Below are 22,100 nucleotides of genomic sequence, written 5' to 3' on the forward strand. Positions count from 1 at the left end.
TTGAAAAACATCTATGTCAGTAAACAATTTTTTTCCTGACAGTCGCCATGGCAAACTATGTGTGGGTTAACCTCGCCTCCTCTCCAATGCTATAGGACCCCACTCCCATAAATTTGAGCTCACAACTAGAGACTGCGTTCCATAATTGGACAACTCATGACCAAAGGGTGGGAACTCCGTCTGCCATGGAGTCCATCAGGACAGTAAAATTACGGTAAGTATTTGATAATAAATTTTCAATTTTCCTGACAGACTTCATGGCAGACTACATGTGGGAAATAACTAGCCAAACCACACGGGTGGGTATGCTGATGAAAAGAAGTTTAGTTCTCCCCGTCAACCGACTGGTTTCTTAAACCAAAGATCGAAAGATGCAAAAGATTGCAATAATGTGAGATAAAGGTATTAATGGAGGCCCATGAGGCCTCCTAGTAGATGAGATCAGGAGCCACATGTCGGGCTGCTGCCCACGAACCGTCATACCCCTGGTAGGGTGTGCTGTCACCGCCTCTGGAGGAGCCAGGCCCTTAGCCCTATAAGCCTGCTAGATAAACTGGATGATCCAGGTCACAATCATTCTGGATGAAGCACATTTCCCCTTGTTGTTGCCGGAGTGTAGAGCAAAGAGTAAGTCGGAGCATCTAAAGGTGGAAGTAACTCGTAGGTATTCCTTCAGCATTTCGCCTACATCCAGAGGATGAACTTCAGAGGAACCTGGGGTCCTGAATGTAGGTAGGACAATTTCTTGGTCCTCATGGAACACTGAAGAGACTCCGGATTAGACCTGAGCATAGGGGTGAGGACCACCCGGTCTGGGAAGAAAGTCAGGAATCTCAGAAACCCTTTTAGCCAAAGTGATGACTACTAGAAAGGCGACCCTTGCAGAAAAGTCCTTAATAGAAAGCGAGGCAGATCCAGTGGTGCTTAGTCCAGACAGTGAGTTGAGGACCAGGGGAATCTTTGAAGTCTGTTGCCCCACAGAAAAACTGCAGAGTTAAAGGGTGAACAGCCCACAATGTACCAGAGAAGGCCGACAAGGCAGAGACTTGGAGCCTGAGAGAGCTGATGGACAGAGACGGATTGAGGAAAGCTGAGAATATCTTGGGATTCCTGAATCCCTGAATGATCTGCCCATAGTGGATGAGAATTTGACAAACTTGGCCCACATTCTCTCATATACTTTATTCGTGATTGCCCTTCTCGATCCTATGATGGTGGAAATTACTCCTGAAGCACCCCCGAGAGACTCCAACCTTTGCCTCTCAAGGACCAGACCATCAGTCTCAGTAATGCCGAACAAAGGTGCAGGACTGCCCGTCTGAGAAAGAAGGTCCAGCCTGAGAGGAAGAGGCAGCAGATCCCAGAAGCTGAGCTGGGTCAGGAGGGGAAACCATGGCCTGTTTGGCCAGTAAGGTGCTATCATCACCACCTCGACCGCCTCCGCTTGAAGCCTCCGTAAGAATCTGAGGATGATCAGGAACGGGGGAAAAAGTGTACACCCTGTTGGAGCTTCCACTGATCTGTCAGGGCATCTATTCCGAAGGCCTGGCTGCAATGGCCCCGAGTGTATAACATCTTGATTTTCAAGTTGGAGGGGGATGCAAATAAATCTACTTCGGGATTGACTCCCAAGGACAGAATCCACTTGAATGTCTGTGCATGCAGTGACCACTCATTGTTGTCCAGCTGAGTGTGCGACACAAAGTCCGCTTGGACATTCTAGACTCCAGGGATGAAGACTGCTGAAATATTGGCCAGATTTTTCTGAGCCCAGGACATGATGGGCTTGACATCTTGGAACAGAATAGAGCTCCGAGTGCCCCCGTCTCTTCACATGTAAGACCACTGTGGTGTTGTCCACTGACTTCCCCTTCAGGAGATGAGTGAAAGATTGGAGGGCAGACCAGGCTGCTCATAACTCCAGAACATTCGAGGTTGTGAAGACGGGCACCCCACTTGCCTTGAGCAAGTTCTGACCCGCAAAGGGCTCCCCAACCAGTACCACTAGCATCGGCCAAGACCGTGACCCACGAGACTGGGGTGATGGAGTGGCAGGTAAGCAGATTTCTGCACTGGAGCCACCAGAAGAGGCTGTTCCTCATCACTGAAGTTATGTGAATGGACTGATTGTCATCCCCCAAATTCCATTGTTGAAGAAACCCTATCTGAAAAGGGCGTAACCTCCCCTGAGACCACTTGACCATTGTGACGATAATCTTTAAGCATTGTGAGGCTTTTAGGTGTGGAGAGATCGGAGTTTGTGAGATTCTTCCTTGAACGACTGGAATCTTTTCCATGGGGAGAGAGATGGAACTTTCTACTGTGTGGAACTAAGTACAGTATATCAGGCGCTGGACTGGTTCCAGATTGCTTTTTCCCAAATGTGCTGGAAGAGAAGCAGGCGGGCTTCTGGAAGGATGCTTGTCTTCTGCTCCAATTCCTTCTGATATCTCGGCCGGGCCTGTAAGTGTGCTTTCCTTGAATGCTTAGTACTGTCTTCTGTGCTGAGGCCTTTTCTGATTGAACAGATGCCTAACCTGAGGCAGGAAGCCCGACCTCCCACCTGTGGCCCGGGCTATGGCACTATCCAGCTTGTCACCAAACAGTGAGGACCCTTTAAGGGGATCTTACACCAGGCCTGCTTGGATGCTGGGTCAGCGAGCCAGGGGCACAACCACAAGGCCCACTTGACAGTAACCAAGGACAGTCAGGGCTGACAGGCAGATAAGGTTGATTGAAGCCTTCTCCAGGAAGGCCACCGCCAGCTTCAGCTCCTGGATTACCAAGTCCCTTGCCAGTTCTTCTGAGACTCCTCTGATCATGGAGTCTACATTCTCCATCTAGACTTCCATGGCCTTGGACATGGCCGCAAGGGCCAAGGCGGGTTTGCAAGCCATCCCGGATGACCCGTAAATCCTTTTAAGATCTTGATATATTCTTCTCTCAAGCCCATCTTTTAAGGATACTTCATCCTCCAGAGGAAGAGTGACACGTTTAGCTGGTCGCATCAGAGCTGCGTGTACGAGGGCAGCGTTTTCCAGATATTTCACTTCCTCAGCCTTGAAGGGGTATAACCTGGAGGTTCCTTTAATTCAGAAAGGAGTGGAAAATTGGAATGTTCTTTCTCCAGATGCTTAAAGAATTTCATCTTTTTAGCTGTGGGAGTAAGAGTCTTGCCACTTTAGGCCTCTTTGACCGCTTTAATTAGTGGGGAAACCAGGGTGAAGTCGAAGCCTCCGACAAACTCCTCTCCCTCCATCTCACTATGTGAGGAATCGGGGGAGGAATCATAAGGCTGGAATTGGCCTGGATCCTCCTGGGCCTCGTCAGCCAGGGAGCCAGATAATGTGGTGGACTGGCTCTGCATCTAAGATGTACCCCACTGTTTGAGGGATTGCACCACTCGTCTGACCAGTGTCTCCATTTGCCAGCTTTCATCATATTTTTTTAGACCGCCTTGGCATAACAAGGGTCACATAAGGACTTGACTTCCGGGATCCAGGTCCCACAACCCTAGCAGGATCTGTGATCAAAATGGCTGGTGTGGCAGTGGGTGTGGTGTTTGGAGAAGGAATGGTAATCTCTCCTCTGTTGGAAGGAGGAATGGTAACATCTCCTCTGTTGTGAGGAGGAATGGTAACATCTCCTCTGTTGGGAGGAGGAATGGTAACATCTCCTCTGTTGGGAGGAGGAATGGTAACATCTCCTCTGTTGGGAGGAGGAATGGGAACATCTCCTCTGTTGGGAGGAGGAATGGGAACATCTCCTCTGTTGGGAGGAGGAATGGGAACATCTCCTCTGTTGGGAGGAGGAATGGGAACATCTCCTCTGTTGGGAGGAGGAATGGGAACATCTCCTCTGTTGGGAGGAGGAATGGGAACATCTCCTCTGTTGGGAGGAGGAATGGGAACATCTCCTCTGATGTTGGGTCCTAGACAGAGACTCACGCCTGGACCTTGATGAAGAAGGTGTGCATTGCGGCCTGGCAAGGTCCCTGTCATCTTGGACAGTAAGCTGATGGTCTGACCTGGAAGGACTAAAAAAGGGAGAAGGGAGAACATAACGTTTAGGGAATCAGTCCATCTGCATGTGGACCTGGCCCTCCCCTTCTCATGTCCCACATACCTAGAGCATGAGGGCTGGCCATACGGAGGCGGTGATCTGTCCATGGCACCCTGGCAGACGAATAAGGGGTGATTCTGCAGCATTGTAGGAACACTCACACATCCTGGAACAAAGGAGCACAAATAGCAGTGCAGCTTCCCCTTTAAAAGGCATCTTAGCCCCCCTTCCCTCTTTTACCATAGCCCCAGGCTGAAGCTAACCATGAGCTGGAAACCTGGGGCCTGAGGAGCGGACCCAAGCTGCCTGTAGTAATCCTTAGAATGACAGGGCTCTCAGGGATTCAAACATCCCCGCCGGAATGACATCACTGCCATGCCCGGACTGCGCCTGCACAGTGGTGACCTGCCATAGAGCGCCTGCATGGCCGCCGGGTCCCCTGCCACACTGCGCATGCGCGAAACAAAGCCTCAGCTTCATCCGAGGATCACACATGCGCAGTAGCGAGCCAGAGCCGCGACCCGGAAGATGCACTTGAGTTCCAGGCGCCATAGAAGCAAAAAAAAAAAAAAGAAGAAGACTAAGAAGAAGGCACATGAGGGAAAAACAAACAGGGAGCTTTTACATACAAGAACTGCTGCCATGGAGAATCTTCAGACCTGCCAGCCGTTCCATTGAGCCTGGGCATATGAAGGCCATCCCCACCACAGGACACAGGGGCCTGGAGCCACACACCTGCCCATGGCTGGGTCCTGGGCTATCTTGAACCTGCCCGGCATTAACTTCCACAATCAATTTTGGACATCCGTAGAACGTAAGTAGGTTCAATGAGGAGGACAAAAAAAGCTCTAGTGGTGAGCTCAAATTTATGGGAGTGAGGTCCTATAGCATTGGAGAGGAGGTGGGGTTAACCCACACATAGTCTGCCATGAAGTCTGTCAGGAAAAAAAATGTTTACTGACATACATGTTTTTCCAAAAAAGCAATTAAAAAAAAAGTGACTTGTATAAGAGAATTTGCTGGAGTGCTGTTTTGCTTGGTTAACACTTGGTTTGAACTTTTGTTAAGAGAACTATGGCCCAACCTTTTTTGGACTTGGTTCTCTTTTTGTTCACAAGATGACATATAGTATGTTGCCCTGTGACAAAAAAAACTCATGTGCATGTGGCAGGCTAGAGAATCGGAAGGGGCAGGATCCCTGTGAGGGTGGCAAAACTACGCATGTGAAGTAAAATATCATGTACAATATCCACCACATCTGCACAAACTGCAAACAAAAAAGTCTAGTTGTATGTAAGATTTAATAATGAGGTGTAAAGTCAGTGTGGTTTGACAACATATACCGCTCAATATCTCCGAAACCAAAGCGGCACAAACATTTTATTTTTGCAGCACAAACCAGCAGAAACGCGGCACAAATGAATTGCACATTTGTTTTTAAAATTCAGCAACATGGAGTGCAAAGTGGGTGGGGTTTCAGCAACTATAACGCACAATATCTCCACAACCAAAGCGGCACACACGTTTATTTTTGCAGCACAAACGAATGGCGCTTTTGTTTTTAAAATTTGGCAACATGGGGTGCAAAGTGGGTGGGGCTTGCATTACATTGAATGTTTAATATCTCAGAAACCGAACCGGCACAAACGCTAATTTTTGCGGCAGAAATCAGCACAAATGCGCCACAAACGAATGGTATATTTTTATTCAGGTTTACAAACATGGGGTGCCAACTTGACACAGCTCTGTAGAATTCATACAATAAGTTATGCAGCTACCTACAGAAGGATGGACTCCAAGCACAAATGGCCAAGGTACCCCTACCAAGCATGCACAGTTTTTAGGTTAGTGGCCTGAAGGCAGGTAGGACATCTCTATCTGGCTCTGCTGCATTATTACTTGTCATGTGTACTCTGCCTTTGTTCACACTGAACGCAGGTTTGATATCATGGAGGTTCAGCTTAACTCGCATAATTTCAAACTCGCTTTTTAGTTCTAGTTCAGGGGTGTTTTGAAAGACTTCTGTGCAGTTTCATGCACAGATGTCTATTGAAATCGCCCCCGAAGTCGCCAAAAGTAGTGCAGGAACTACTTTTAGAAATTGGTGCTGTGTAGCACCGCTTGGGACAGTGCCATTGCCGGCAATAGGGTGCGATTTGACGTGTCAAATCATGCCGATGTGAGCACAGGCTTAATCTTCATTCAAGCAGCATATGGTGTGTGTACATGTTCTTCTATCACTGTAGATACTTTGTGTCCATTACAGTGAATCAGATTGGCTCACATTCTGGATGCAAGGGCCCCGCTTTCTCCTGAATCCATGTCTAATTTAGATTGGAAAGCTCAGGATTTACTTGAACCACCTTCTGTTCACCTGTGACACAGGTCTCTGAGGCATAATTGCTTCCCTCCTTTGCTGCCTAGGCAAAAATAAATGGTCTTGTTTCTTGTTGGGATCTGTGGGACCTTAAGATTGGAGGATACTTCAACTCAGGCTTCTGGTTCAGTGATATATTTGGGCTCTCACATAATTGCATATCTTAAAGTAGAGTACAGGACACAGACCACCCTCCCTATATTCTCTGTGTTACTCTGAATTGTTTGCTACAAAACCCGGGGGGAGCGCATCCTTAAAAGCTTGCTAGTGTTTAATCCTTGAAGGTACAAGCCTTATAACCCATTGTGTATAAATAGGATGCCTGTGTCCTGTACTGTAGTCTAATATACGATATAGAATTTACAGGTAAGTCAAAATTCCTCTGTGCTGTAGTCATAGTCAAATACTTTCCTGAGTTCATTGGGGACACAGGTTCCCGCTCTTTTGTTGTGTTTAGGCTATGTTGGAGTTGGGATTTATACTTTTTGTACTGCTTGCTACAAACTACGCTTTCTAGTAGATGTGAGATTTAGTTTCAAGTTGTGCTGGCCCCATAGGTTGTTTTTTTTTTTTTTTTCTGCTTCAAGCATCTTCCTCCTGTGCATGGTGATATAAGGTTCCTGAATTCAGCTGTGTCCTTGAACTCAGAGAGAAGAACATTATAGGATACATTTTTTTTCCCCCGATCATACTGTATGGTCTAAATGTGTGACCAGAAACAAACTATGGGACCCTGCCTTTTGCATGAACGCAGTGTTAATGCCACACTCTTGTGTATGTTGAGTATGGAGACTGGGCAGGCAGTTTAACCCCCCCCCCCCCCCCCTCCCTAAATATTGTAATATTTACAAGCATTTTCCAGCTGGGTAGCCATCAGCTTCAAAACAACTTTTTTTCCATTGTGTGTTTATTTTTCACACCCCTTTCCCACATTTTTTGGTCTTTTACCCCAGCTACAGTATGTAACTGAATTTCAAACCATATGTATACATTTTAAATGCCAAGTCCACCTACATTTTTTTTTTTTTTCAAGTTAATAAAACCAATGGTGGTTTAAAGCAACTTGTAGCTTATCTAGCTGGATCCTATGAGTCTGGCCCCTGCTGCAGTCATTAAAATCATAGGCGTGATGGTCAGTCTCCATAGTCCGAAACCCCTCTGTACTTTAAAATTATATACATTTAATATTTGTTCTGTTTGAACTTAAAGTGGTTGTAAAGCTTTAATGCCTTTAAAGAGCCACTGCAACCTTAAAGCGGTAGTAAACCCGCAAATTATTTTTTTATTTTTTTAAACCTGCAAAGCAAAAGGCATAATGAGCTAGTATGCACCGCATACTAGCTCATTATGAAATACCTTAGAACGAGGCCCCGACATCTGGCCCGATCCACGCCGAGGGAGCTGACATGCTCCCTCGGCGTTTCTTCCGGGTATTGCGGCTCCGGCGCTGTGAGTGGCCGGAGCCGTGATATCGTCACTCCCGCGTATGCGCGCGGGAGATTTAATTCCAGCCCGCCGGCCACTGCCGGATTTTCAGGCCGAGAATCCCCTTGTGCGCATGCGCCGCTGCAGTCAGCGGCACATACCGAGGGGAATATCTCCTAAACCGTACAGGTTTAGGAGATATTTTTTTTACCTACAGGTAAGCCTTATTATAGGCTTTCCTGTAGGTAAAAGTTAAAAATTTGAGTATACAACCACTTTAAGCAATCAATACCCTTTCTGATATGCTCCAAAAGGTTAAAATCACTGGTTTTGTACCTTTTTTTTTTTTTTTTTTAATGCACTGTTGCTCCCTTTCATGTGACTGCAGTCTTCCTGCACTGGCAAACAGAGCTGCTGGTGGGCATGCACATTATCTTCTAGCTCTGTTATTCATTAAAAAACATTTGCATGGACTGGCCTATTAGCTGCAGGAACTGAGTGAGGTGGAGCTGGCTGGGAGTACTGAAACAGACACGTGCACACAAGCTTGTGATATGCATACCTCACATAAAAGGCAAATGAAAGGTAGGACTGAGTGCAGCAGCGTGAAGTTTGCTGGCTGGGAGATCTGGGGCCGACAACGGAACAGGTAAGTGTCAGTGAGCAGTCACATTTTCCCGCTCAAAGCAATTGTTGTCGTCCAATAGAGGAGGTGTCCTGGATGGTTTGATTAGATCGTTTTGTAATCAACCATTAATAAAAGTAAAAAGTGGATGATATAGCAGTGGATGCCTGTAATTATAGAAACTTGTGGGAGATTATCATTCTTGGCTGGAATTCCACTTTAAGTTTTAAAGCAACCCTGAAAGAAAGTTAAAAATGCACATGGCAGTACCCTATGATTGAAAACTGCTTTAGGGTTCGCGTCGATAAGCATTCTCGTCAAATTATGCATTTTCCATTTAAATGCATGGAGCTGCCTTCAAATGTTAAATGCAGCATTTGACAAAAAATCCTGTCTTTGAACTGCTTTGCCTGGAAGCATGATTTTTCCAACAAAATGCAATGCAAAATAGGCCACACACAACCTCGGACCTGCAATGTGTACCACTTCTTTAACGTCACTGTAATTTTGCTGACTTGGGTTTGACATATATTCCAAATGTAGGATAATAACACCCGTCAATGTGAGCCCTTAAACTTCCCTGTCTGGCGGGCAGCTTGCCGAATCTTCACTCTGTAGAGATCCCAGTCCTATCCCATTCCATATGGTGTGGAAGAGCCATGTCACTCACTTGGTCACTTTGGTTTCTCCTGACAACCCCTACATCATATCTTGTCCTGTAGTGCCTAGGTGTCAACCGTAGGAACTAGAGTGGCCATTCGGAAGATCTGCTGTTCAACAAACCACAGAAGTCGGGAGCTCTGACCCTGCAAGGTCTCAGTAAGCAGGGCAATGGCATTTTAGATATAAGGCATATTTACACAGAGTACTGCTAAGAGCATTTTTTTTTTTTTTTTTTTATTGAGGATCAAGAAGCCCCCCCAAGTTCAGTAGTAGGCTCATAGGCTGCATTTGTTAAAATCAATTCACCTACATTTTTCTGGGGTTTGAAACTATTTTCTCTATTTAACTTGTGCGTGTGTGTAAAATATATACATGTTAACCAAACTTGCTGTTTTCTAACTTTTCTTGTTTATTTCTTGATTGTCAGCCCAACGATCTGCTCAGGAGTTGCCTCAAGTGGACAAATATAGCATAAATAGCTGCTCAGTAACTGGTGGAGCTGAAATGGTAATCACAGGAGCCAACATCTTTCCTGAATCAAAAGTAATTTTTATTGAGAAAGGCCAAGGTGGGATGTCTTCTAATTGTTTAATAATGTAAAATTAAAAGAAAAACTAGATTTTGCACTGCAATTAGGAAATCACTGTCTCAGTCTGCTCAGTCACCCATTGCAAGTGCGACTCCAGCAGCTGCTTTGGCTCAGACTGTGTGTATGCACAGTGTATCCTCTTCTGTCTAGCAGCAGTAACACAACAGGTACCAGGCACATTCCAATCAATGTATTGGCAGGCTAGTTATACAGAAGTTGATTTACCGATTGGCTATTCAATGTGCTGCTTAACCGTCTTATTTCACAGCGAGACATTACAAATATTTGGAAGACTGCAGTTTGTTATAATATCTTTTTGAAAAATCATGCTAGCAATCGAGCCTGTTATATAAAGAACCTGTTACTGGCATATAAGCCTTTAGTAATTACGATGAAAGCTATTTTTGGTTGGGTTTTTCCGGGCACTTAATAAGATGCAAATATACTTTATTAGGCCTTTATATATAAGCAGTACACATAAATAAAACCAATCAGCTGATTGATGAGACGGCATTGCACTCCATTAATTGATTACATGTAGACAGGTATATGTGTTTTGAGCACCAGAACATACTTAAGTTTCGACTATATATTTGATATCCTCTATTTTATATATATACAACTGTTAGTTTCTTTCTGTAAATTCTGACTGGATTATATTAACTTTGATAGGATATCAAATGGGACTTAATGTGTATTTATAAGTAGAAAAAATTCTTGTTTTTATCCTAAATTTTGATTGTTCACAATATATATATATATAATTTGTTTTGATAATAAACAGAGATATATTCTCTTGAACATATCGGTTGTCTCCACAACTGTTCTTTATGCCTAAAAAGTCCAGTTGAACCCACACTTTTCTTTGAGGTCTTTTATGTGAAGGTTCTCTTATTTGTATTTTTTTATTTTTATTCCCAATCCCCCAATTTCCTAAAAGTTCTTATTCCTTTAAAGGTATATGTGTTTGTTTTACAAAGTAGCCCAGTGCGTTTCAATATCATACAAATCTTCATGGTGGGGGGAAGAAAGGTGGTTAATCTGAAATACAGATGTACAATCGTGTAGTGACAAAATAATATCCACTATGCATATACAACCGCAATTGATGGGGTATTGGCGCACACTTGCATTAAGCTTGAAACAATGTAAAAACAGCAAGGAGCGCTAGACTAAGTGTAGTAGATCACGCAAACAGGAATTAATTAAACATTCAGCCAAATGGCTACTCACATATTAGTGGAAGATGATAAGCATTTGTAGAACTCCAGAAGTCCGTGGTCACTCAGGGTAGTCCAATGCTGGGTCACAGTGGGCCCCTGTGTTGTTGCGGCAGAATAAAAGAAAGGGCTGGCTAGAGCTCTGCCTCATGGTGGGGGAACTAATGTGGAACACACTCTGGATACTCCGGAACCAGAAGTGACTTGGGGACGTGTCAGATGTGTTTCAAAGCTTCTGCTTTTTTCCTCACATTTTAGAGATCTGAGGAAAAAGCGGAAGCTTTGAAACACGTCATCTGACACGTCCCTAGGTCACTTCTGGAGTATCAGGAGTGTGATCCTCGCTGGTTCCCCCCCCCAAGAGGCAGAGCTCTGTCTGGCCCTTTCTTTCATCCTGCTGTGACACAGCCTTGGACTCCCTCGAGTGAGCATGGACTTCTGGAGTTATACACATGCTTATTATCTTTCACTGTTATGCGAGTAGCCATTTGGCTGAATGTTTTTAATATATTCCCGTTTACTTGATCTGCTACACTTAAGGCCTGTACACAGAATCTGACTTTTTTAATAAACAAACATGCAAATTAGCTGTTTTGGAGCAACATCCGACCCTGTGTATGCTCCATCAGACAAACTTTTTCTGTTTTCATCAGACTTTTGTTGGCTGTGCGAATGGACAAACTTTTTAACAACATAAGTATGAGTGAGCAAAGCCCGATCGCGTGTACACCAAACCATCAGACTTTTGTACAAAATACAAACACGCATGCTCAGAATTAATGCAAAAGATCAGACAACAATACAGAAGTTGACCAAAGGTGGCGCTGGAGTAATTGAACGTCCTCTCTTGAAGTATCGTCAGTACGTTGAAACGCCACTATGTTCATGTTTGTTGCCTAAAAAGTCCGATTGTGTGTATGCAATACAAACTTACGGCCAACGACCTTTGTACAAAGGTCCACGGGAAAGTTTGTACAAAGTCCGATCGTGTGTATGGGGCTTTAGTCTGGCGCACCTTGCTGTTTTTACATGGTCTTCCAGAGAACTGCTTTACTCTTAAGGGAGCTGCCACTAGCGTTGCTAAAGCACCCCAATGCACTATATGGACCTTGTTTTGTTCTTTTAATTGACTATCACACTTTATCACAAAAACCTGTAAATTTTTTATATAATCTCCATGCTTTGCCACTTGTCCTTTCACAGTGTGTCTTTGTATGTTGTGCCATGCCCCCTTATTATTTGTTCCATCAAGCTTGAAACATCAGCTTTATTAAAATGAAATGTGTCCATGTGTCCCTATAGTGTATAGCAAGGGTGCTAGAAAATCCATATGGGAGTATATACATAAAATGTATTCATAATAAGCACCACATACTAGAAAAGAAAATAACTATATGTATGTATATATATATATATATATATATACACTGTGTATATGTATATATATATATATATATATATATATATATATATATACACTTACTAAATATACAGTATATTCACTTAGTCATCAGAGTGGAAAGGTGAATTAACCAGACTGGATCTGCCATGAAACTATTAAACAAAAACCACAATAAACCCATGTAAATATCTGGTTTCCTTCATTGTTGAATACCTTCTATATGTTGTTTCTTCAAAGAAGACATTACCTAACTTTCATAGAACTGAAGCCATCAACAAATGTTCCTCCAATTCTTCAAAAGGGGAAGTAAAAAGACAGGGAGAAAAGAGATTTTTCATTGTCTCAAAACAAGGGGTAAATGTGAGTCTTCAGCTGTTCTGAGTCATGTGTACTTCTGATGTGTTTCCCTGGTTGCTGATTCTGCTTGCTCCTGTCCTGATCTCCAATTCTGCCATCTCACTCCTCCTGACCAGGCTTGTTCCTGACTTTGGCTGTGTTCCTGATTCTGTACCTCGCTGCCCACATACTTACAGTATGACCCTTGCTATCCTGCGACCATGCTCCTGACTGCTGACCCTGGCTTCCGAGCTCACCCGAGTGCCTGCTCAGCTGTCTGTGATTACAGTCCCGTGACCTGCTGAGAGTTCTGCACACCTGCCATATGTCCAGTCCTGCAGTACAAGGGGAGTGCTTCCTTAACCTCAGCTGAACTATGGTGCATGGCTACTGTTCCTGATCTGATGGTTCTTCTGTCTTCTCAGAATCTGCTGCAAGTTCCTGGGCATACAGGCACTTGAGTTCCTCCTGTCCCTCGGCTCCCTCTCTTTCGGTCTCAGCGGGACCTGGGTTGGAGATACAAGAGAGACCGACATTGTCATTTCAGTCTCCCTTTAGGTACATGACAGTACCAGTCAGCCAGTGATGGAGTCTGAAAGGGAGGTCTCTCTATTGACAAATCCTATGCCAGACAGTTACCACACTTTCTCACGTTAGTGCAAGGGTTGAATCTGGACTTTGCTCAATTACATGACCAGCTGCAGACTGCATCCAGCATTTCTACCACCTCTGATCATTCAGATGTTAAAGATTACACTGCTCAGACTGTGACCTGTATTCATGATGAACTGTTTCTTTCTCCTGAGCCCAGGTTGCCTTTACCAGAACATTTTTTTGCAGACTGTAAGAAATTCAGGACTTTTCAGAATTGCTGCAAGCTGTATTTTTGTTGCCTCGCATGTTCTCTACTGAGGAAGGGTAGGTGGGGGTTTCCTCATCTCTCGGCTTCTGGTGGAACCTCAGGCCTGGGCACACCAGCTTCATGAGCAACGTGATCCTGCCTTGGCTTCAGTGAACTCCTTTTTTTGCTGTCATGTCCCAGTTATATGCTGATCCTTTCTGCCACCAGACAGCTGAAACCATGCTGGGCCACTTACAACAGGGCCCAAGACCCCTGGAGGACTATGTATCAGATTTTTGGTTATGGAGCACTGATACTAAATGGAATAACTCAGCATTACACTTCCATTAAGCATTAGGCTTATCTGAGGGTATCAAAGATTAACTTGCCAGATTTACCTCCCTAAATGACTCAATTCATCTCTTCATTCAGATCAATCGCCTCCTTCGTGAAAGACAGTCTGAAAGGTCTGGAAACCTCTGCCCTGTGCCTGCTAGTTCTGGGACTCCATTGTTTCCATTGCAGCCATGCCAAGGGCCGCTTCTGACATCAAGGAGTCTCCGAATATTCTAGTTTCTTGAGACCTCCTCTGTCCGAACAAGAATGGTCATAACATCGCTGTGGTAATTTCTGCCTCTGTGGCAATGCAGGACACTTTTTACGGACTTGTCTCAGAAGAGTTATTAGGAGACCCTCTCCTCCATTTTCTGGAGCTTGTAGTTTTGTGGACTATTTATATGCAGCCCTGCATTAGGGATGAGCCAAACACCCCCCTTTTCGGTTTGCATCCAGAACATGTGAACAGGCAAAAAATTTGTGAGAACACCATTAGTCTATGGGACACAAACATAAAAAAATCAAAAGTGCTGATTTTAAAAAATTAATATGCAAGTTACTATCATAAAAAGTGTTTGGGGACCCGGGTCCTGCCCCTGGGGACATGTATCAATGCAAAAACTGTTTTAAAAATGGCAGTTTTTTTGGGAGCAGTAATTTTAATAATGCTTAAATGGAAACAAAAGGGAAATATTCCTTTACATTTTGTACCTGGGGGGTGTCTATAGTATGCCTGTAAAGTGGTGTATGTTTCCCATGTTTGTAACAGTCCATGAGCAAAATTACATTTCTAAAGGAAAAAAGTCATTTATATTACTAGCGCTAGTGCCGGCTATTAATGAATTGTGGGTCCCGACAATTCACATAAAAGTCATTGAAAAAAAAAGTCTGGGGGTCCCCCAAAATTATATTACCTGGCTCTTCGGGTCTGGTATGGATATTAAGGGGAACTCTACGGCAAAAAAATGGCGTGGGGTTCCCCCCAAAAAATCCATATCGGACCCTAGAGTTCCCCTTAAAATCCGTGCCAGACCTATAGTGTCTGGTATGGATTTTTGGGGGGAACCCCAGACCAAAATCCACACCAGACCCTTATCCGAGCATGCAACCTGCCAGGCCGCAGGAAAAAAAGGGGGGGGGGGAGTGCCCCCCTCCTGAAGCGTACCAGGCCACATGCCATCAACATGGGGAGGATGTCCCCATGTTGATGGGGACAAGGGCCTCATCCCCACAATCCTTGCTCGGTGATTGTGAGGGTCTGCGGGCAGGGGGCTTATCAGAATCTGGAAGCCCCCTTTAACAAGGGGTCCTCCAGATCCTGCCCCCCCCCCATTTGAAATGGTAACGGGTACATTGTACCCCTACCATTTCACAAAAAGAAAGTGTCAAAATGGTTAAAAAAAAAAAAAAAAACACACACCGTGGGAGAAGTCCTTTATTAAAAATAAAAAAGAGATTCCAGCGATGTAATCCAATAAATCCATGCTCCTACTCCAGCGATGTAATCCAAGTTTCGATCTCTAGCGAAGGAACACGCATAAGATCCTGCCTCCATTGGAGGCACCCAGCCAATGACGCGGCTTGGTACGGTTCAGGGGGGATGCTCTCTCATCCCCCCCCCTTTTTTCCTGCGGCCTGCCAGGTTGCGTGCTCGGATAAGGGTCTGGTGTGGATTTTTGGGGGTACCCCATGCCATTTTTTTTATTATTTTGGCGCAGAGTTCCCCTTAATATCCATACCAGACCTGAAGGGCCTGGTAATGGAATTTTGAGGGACCCCCACACTTTTTTTTTTTTTTTCAGTAACTTTCAATTACTTTTATGTGAATTGCTGGGACCAACAATTCATTAATAGCCAGCACTAGTACTATACATGACTTTTCCTTTAGAAATGTCATTTTGCTCATGGATTGTTACAAACATGGGAAACATGCACCACTTTACAGGAATACTATAGACACCCCCAGATACAAAATTTAAAGGAATATTTCACTTTTATTGTTTCACTTTAAGCCTTATTAAAATCACTTTTCCTGAAAAAGTCAGTTTTTAAAACTTTTTTACATTGATACATGTCCCCTGGGGCAGGACCCGGGTCCCCAAACACTTTTTATTACAATAACTTGCATATTAACCTTTAAAATTAGCACTTTAGATTTCACCCATAGACTTTTAAAGGGTGTTCCGTGGCTTTTCGAATTTGCCGCAAACACCCCAAATGGTTCGCTGTTCACCGAACTGGTGAACAGCCAATGTTTGAGTTGAACTCATGTTTGACTCCCAACAGATTGCCCATCCCTACCCTGAATGAACTAACCCTGTGTGCCAAAATGTACAGTTTCTTTGTCTATCTGGCGGATCGCTCACGCATCAAATCTGGACCTGTCACTCTATAGAGTCTGCACCGATCTGGTGTTTCATGGCTTCAGTTCATCAAGAGTTCTTGCGTCTGGATGTCATTACTTCTCTGTTCCCTGTTATCCTGGAACAACCATGATTGAAAGCCCATAACCCTCTCATCGATTGGTCCACTGGGAACGTAACTTTTCATTCTGACTACTGCAAGAAATTCTGTCTTCTTCCTACACCTAGTCTGTGAGAACCACTCTTCAGTATTCATATGGACTGAAGCTGCACAGTCTATCATGAGTACTTAAGACCTTTTCAATAAAAAGAACGCTGACACTCTTCCCCTCACAGACCTTACAATTGTCCTATTGAACTTTTACCAGGTGCAGAGATCCCCTTTGGACGGATTTACCCACCTTATGAGCTTGAACTGGAAGAGTTATGGAAGTACATGGCTGAGAATCTTGACAAGGGGTTTATCTGACCATCTTCATGACCTGCTGGAGTGGGAATATTCTTTGTTGAAAAAAGGATCATACACTCTGACCCTGTATCGACTATTGGGACCTTAACAAGGTAACCATCAAAAATCGGTACCCCCTTGCCACTCATCCCTGAACTGTTCCAGAGACTACGGGAAGTACGCATATTCTCCAAACTAGACTTGAGGAGAGCTTATAACTTGATCAGAATTAGGTGATGAATGGAAGTCTGTCTCGTTTTGGGCACTTTGAATATCTTGTGATGCCCTTTAGACTCTGTAACACACCAGCTACCTTTTCAGCATTATGTGAATTAAATATTTCTGGAATTTCTAGATTTGTTCACTATTGTCTATTTTAGATGATATTCATTTTTTTTTTCTGCTTCGCTAGAGCTTCATAAGGTTCATGTAAGGAAAGTGTTAAGCAAACTTAAGTTAAGCAAACATCATCTCTATGCTAAATCCGAGAAATGTGAATTTGAGAAACTCACCATCCAGTCATTGGGTCGTCTTATTATCTCTGAAGATGGAATTGCCACGGATCCGCAGAAGGTACTTGCAATACTTGATTGGCCTGCCCCCAAAACAAAAAAAAAAAAACAGTGCAGTGGTCTGTGGGGTTTGCCAGTTTTTACAGAGGATTCATCAAGGACTTTTCTGGCATCCTTTCCCCCATCACACAGCTGACCAGACTACACACAACTTTCACATGGACCTTCGAAGCTCAAACAGCATTTGAGAGACTAAAGGGTCTTTTTTACATTTGCACTAGGGTTGCACCAATACTGAGCATTTGGAGGATGCTTAGTACTCCGATGCTTTACCCGATACCTGGGCAGTCAGGGGTGATAGGTGCGGTAGTCCCCCCAAAAATGCCCTCCCTGCTCCTTCAGGCCCCACGTCCGATGTGCTCCCTCGGTCTCCCTGCCATGTTCTCTGTGCTCCTCCGCTCCCCCCGCCATGTCCTCCTCCGGTCCCCCACTGTCGTCCCCCACTGTCGTCCTCCGCTGTCCCAGTCCCTGATCTGTCGGATTAGTGAGCGGAGGAAGGAGCTGAAATCTGTAATTTACGGACTCCTTCCTTTTCTTAATGCAGAGTCAGTGATCACTGACAATGTCCTTTCACATAACTGAGCATAATCTGTACTTACGATGTCAGTTTATAAATGGAGAGGAGCCTCTGTCTCCTGTCCATTCATTTTCAGTGCAGCTGAGGATGCAGAGAAAGGAACTAGGGATACTGATAAAAAAATATATATAATAGTAAAAAAAAAAAAAAAAAAATTGTAATATTTAAAAGCTAAAATTGTAAAAATGGGGAAAAAAAAAAAAACACTGACACCATCCACTAGTTCGCTCCTTCTGGTGGCCAGACCTGGTACAGAATTTCAGACACTGTTAAATCATGCACGGCATGTTTACGGAGCAAGTTTGATATAACTAAAAATTGGGGTCTGTTGGAGCCCCTTCCTGTGCCCAATGAGTTATGGAGCATGATCTCAATGGACTTTGTCGAATTACTCCCATCAGAAAATTCACCACCATATTCGTGATAGTGGATCATTTGTCCAAGATGACCCACTTTGTGCCTTTTGAAAGGTAGCCCTTCCACCACAGAGACTGCTTCTGCTTTCATCAGGCAAGTGGTATTAGACATACAGTATTCCCGTTAACATTACTTTGGACTGTGGGGTACAGTTCTCTTCCAGGTTCTGGAAGGCTTTGTGTGAAGTTTTTGGAATTAAACACTGTTTGTCATCAGCCTATAATCCACAAACTGTCAGACTGAGAGGACGAACCAGACCCTGGGACAATATTTATATTGTTTTTTTCTTTTGCACAAGATTATTATTTTTTTTTGCGACCCTCAGACAGGCGGGGCCCCAGGAGGAACCGGGAACCGCAAGGTGCGTTTGTAGTGTCGATGATCAATGTGTCCTGCAATTCACACTAATTCTCACAGCTAGCTGCGCTCTTCGACGGGCGAGCCAAAGGATCCACTGCTAAGAGTCTTTATATACATTATTCCCTACCCTCTCACTCAGCTACTAGTACGTGACGGTTTACCTTCCCGGATCAGCTCCACTATACCATTATTAGGGCTACCTGGCTTTTTTCTCCCCCTCTGCTTACGCCCTATTAACTTATCTCCTTTCTAGTGGGTTATTTAATCTCAGTGTCTATGCAATGCCCCCTTTTTCCTTAAAAGGGGTATTGCATAGACACTGAATTTTTCTTGTATAAGTAACGGCTTAGGTGTAGGGATTCAGGTGTGTTTAAGTAAGCGCAGTGGTGATACACGGTGTATGAGGGAGTAATTTTTGGTGTATCAACAATTTACGGGTTATTTAATCTAGTTATTTATTTTATTTATCCCCCTTACCCCTTTTTATGTAAGCTACTCTTTCTTTAGAGAGGGTTTTGTTAACTGTATCCGGTCAAATTCTTACTGTGGGAGGGGTCTTTGATTGCCACCTTACTGCGATAATTTTCCTAGCTTGATACATTTACCGGAGTATAGCAACCGTGGCACAAGATGATTGGGCATCTCTTCTTCCATTAGCAGAGTTTGCTTACAACAACTCAATGCATTCTGCTATCAGACAGCTTTCTTTGTAAATTATGGATTTCACCCTTCCTTCTTGCCAGATTTTCCCTGAGAATCTTCAGTACCAGCAATACAGGATTGGCTTGAATTCTGGAGATCCAATAATCTGTTCCTGCAAGAAGCTATTCCCAAATCTCAGAAAAAACAATAAGATTCTATGATAATAAGAGGAGGGGTAATCTAGACCTGAAATCTGGGTATAGTGTATGGCTATCTATTATGAACTTAAAACTGGCTTGTTCCTAAAAAAAATAATAATTGGGGCCGCGATACATTGCAGAATATCAAATGAAACAAGACACCTGGAATCCCTATGCTTTTGAGATCTACAATACCCCTTTAGAGCTTGTCAGACCCAAAAATCTTTTGTGAAATAACGACAGCCCTGCAATTTGAAGAAAAATGCTAATCCTGCCAATTTCCACTCCACTCCACGACTGACACCCACCCCCCCTTCTCAAGGTTCCATGAAACAAAGTAAAGGACCAGCAACCTCACCTCCGGGCCCTCTTGCTTCACCTCAGCCTGCTGCAGCAAAGACAACCTCTCTTGCCATAATTTATTATAAGCAATCCAGGGGCCGCGACCTCTGATCTCGTACGGACTCCTGCCTCCCTGTCCCTGACCCGGAGGCTCTATCTCGCAGGACAGATGAGAGCTGCTCCTGCAGCCACTCAGCTCATCTGGACGCCGCCTCCACCCTGAGCTGGGAAAGCAGCCTGGCCACGTCTGCCATCTTATCCAGCAACCGCAGGGGATCCAAGTTGCTACCCGCGCTGCAAGATCCACTGGACGCAGAGTTTCAGCAACTATAACACACAATATCTATATATTATAATATAACCAAAACGGCACAAAAGTTTATTTTTGTGGTACAAACGAATGGTGTGTTTTTTTTTTTAATTCAGTAATATGGGCGGGGCTTGCATTAAATTGAATGTTTAATATCTCAGAAAACGAAGCGGCACAAATCCGGACAAATGCAGCAGAAACAAATTGTATGTTTTTATTCAGGTTTTACAAACATGGGGTGCCAACTTCACACAGCTCAAACATAGCACTAAGAAATGATACTAGTTTTGTGTCATTTGGGTATTGTGGGGGGCTGAGTAACATTTGGTGACCTTTAATAAATCATTAATAACTCAAAAACGATAAAAGACTGGAAATTTTAGCAGCACAAACGTAGCACTAACCAACGAGACCAGTTTCATGTCATTTGGGTGTTGTAGGGGGGCTCGGTGGCCTTTGGTGACATTTAATCATTAATAATGCAAAAACGATAAAAGATGGAACGGAAATTTTAGCAGCACAAAACGGCACAAATGTAGCACTAACCAACAAGCCCAGTTTTGGACCATTTGGCTGTTGTGGGGGGGGGTAGGTGATGTCTGGAAAAAAACAATTGCTAATATCTTAAAAATAAAAGCAGCACAAATGTAAATTTTTAAGCCACAAAACAGCACAAACGTAGCACTAAAGAAACACACTTGAGTTTTTATTTGTGCTGATTGTAGGGGGGGGGGGGGGGCAGCTTCACTGAGCTATAGTCACCTCTAGATCTAATTTGATTAGACAGTTTTACATGCACATCTAAAAACCATATGTAGGCAGAACTACTAGTTTCTGTGCGTGTAAACAATCACATTATTAATATTGATAGGTACCAAGGAACATACGATTCCTAAACATTATGCTCGTCATTATAGGGACCCAAGTAGAACCTCTTTTCTAGCCGTAGACAAATATGTGGCACCTTGGAGGGGGGGTCAAAAAAAGGGGGGTGTCTACTAATTTGAGACCCGTTTAAGATCATTTACCCCACATGTCATGACTGTTGTGTGGGGTATACTTTTTTTTTTTCCCACAAAAAAGTTTTTATTCATAAATGAGATAATCACATACACGTCATAGCACATGGGTATGCACTACCGACAGTTATGTGTTCTGGAGAGGCTCCGGTCTAGTAGTAGCACGCATACTCTAAAGTAGACAATGACCACGGGGACCACCCGTAACGGGTCCTCTCATGGTCTCAAAAGGATCATGGGACTTGCACGTAGGAATATTAAATGTTAAATGCCTCCCGGTATCGTGGTTTTCGGGGGTGAGGGGCATCTTTGTTGGGTAGTGTGCCAATGGAATGGAGTGTACCTATGAGGAGTATAAAGAAAGGGGTAGAAATAAGTAAGGGAGGGGGAGACAGGGGATAAGGGAGGACCAAGAGGGGCCATGGAGGGGGATTGGTGTAGGAGTAGGGGGGGAGGTGAGGCAGTACGGGGAGTAAGGGGGCCGCTCCTCTTCTCGACCCCGTCACAACACTCAGGCCAAGTCGGGGTCCAACCCGGGCGGTTCATATTTATAACCGTCAATGTGGAAAGTAAGATTTATATTTTTCCGTGGACTTAAAATGCATCCAGCAGGCCCACGTGGCGGAGAATTTCTGCATGCGGTCCTGAGAAGTATAAATCAGCTCTTCTATCTCCTCAATTTTAGCGACTCTTGTCAGCCAATCTCTGATAGTAGGGATCTTGGTGGAGCGCCAAAGCGCAGGGATGCATAATCTTGCTGCATTAACCATGTGCATGGCCAGGGAATTGTGATATGATCGTTTATACAGAGAGGTGTGGTGGAGGAGATACTGAGCAGCATTGAAATCTAGGGTGTAAGTGGTGACTTGTGCTATTATGGAGTGTACCTCCTTCCAGAATGGTTGGAGCATGGTGCATTCCCACCATATGTGGAGCATAGAGCCCTCTTCATTGTTACACCTCCAACAGACGTT

At 44.1% G+C, this 22,100-nt stretch overlaps 1 protein-coding gene and 1 non-coding gene across 4 annotated transcripts in view; one reads left to right on the plus strand and one right to left on the minus strand.

Moving 5' to 3' along the window:
- Nucleotides 1-22,100, plus strand: part of NFATC3 (nuclear factor of activated T cells 3) — a 915,828-nt gene that overhangs the window by 377,122 nt on the left and 516,606 nt on the right. For all 3 annotated transcript variants that reach the window (XM_077457371.1, XM_077457378.1, XM_077457385.1), the window contains exon 6: nucleotides 9,580-9,720. In XM_077457371.1, the coding sequence (XP_077313497.1) occupies nucleotides 9,580-9,720 (141 nt within the window). The remainder of the gene's footprint in view (nucleotides 1-9,579; nucleotides 9,721-22,100) is intronic.
- On the minus strand, nucleotides 18,569-18,719 carry LOC143955921 (5.8S ribosomal RNA). The gene has a single exon (XR_013269820.1). It is a non-coding gene; the product is annotated as a 5.8S ribosomal RNA (ribosomal RNA).

This window comes from Lithobates pipiens, unplaced genomic scaffold, assembly GCF_037356315.1.
Source record: "Lithobates pipiens isolate NorthernLeopardFrog02 unplaced genomic scaffold, aLitPip1_a1.2 Scaffold_10, whole genome shotgun sequence".
In the NCBI taxonomy this organism is placed as follows: domain Eukaryota; kingdom Metazoa; phylum Chordata; class Amphibia; order Anura; family Ranidae; genus Lithobates; species Lithobates pipiens.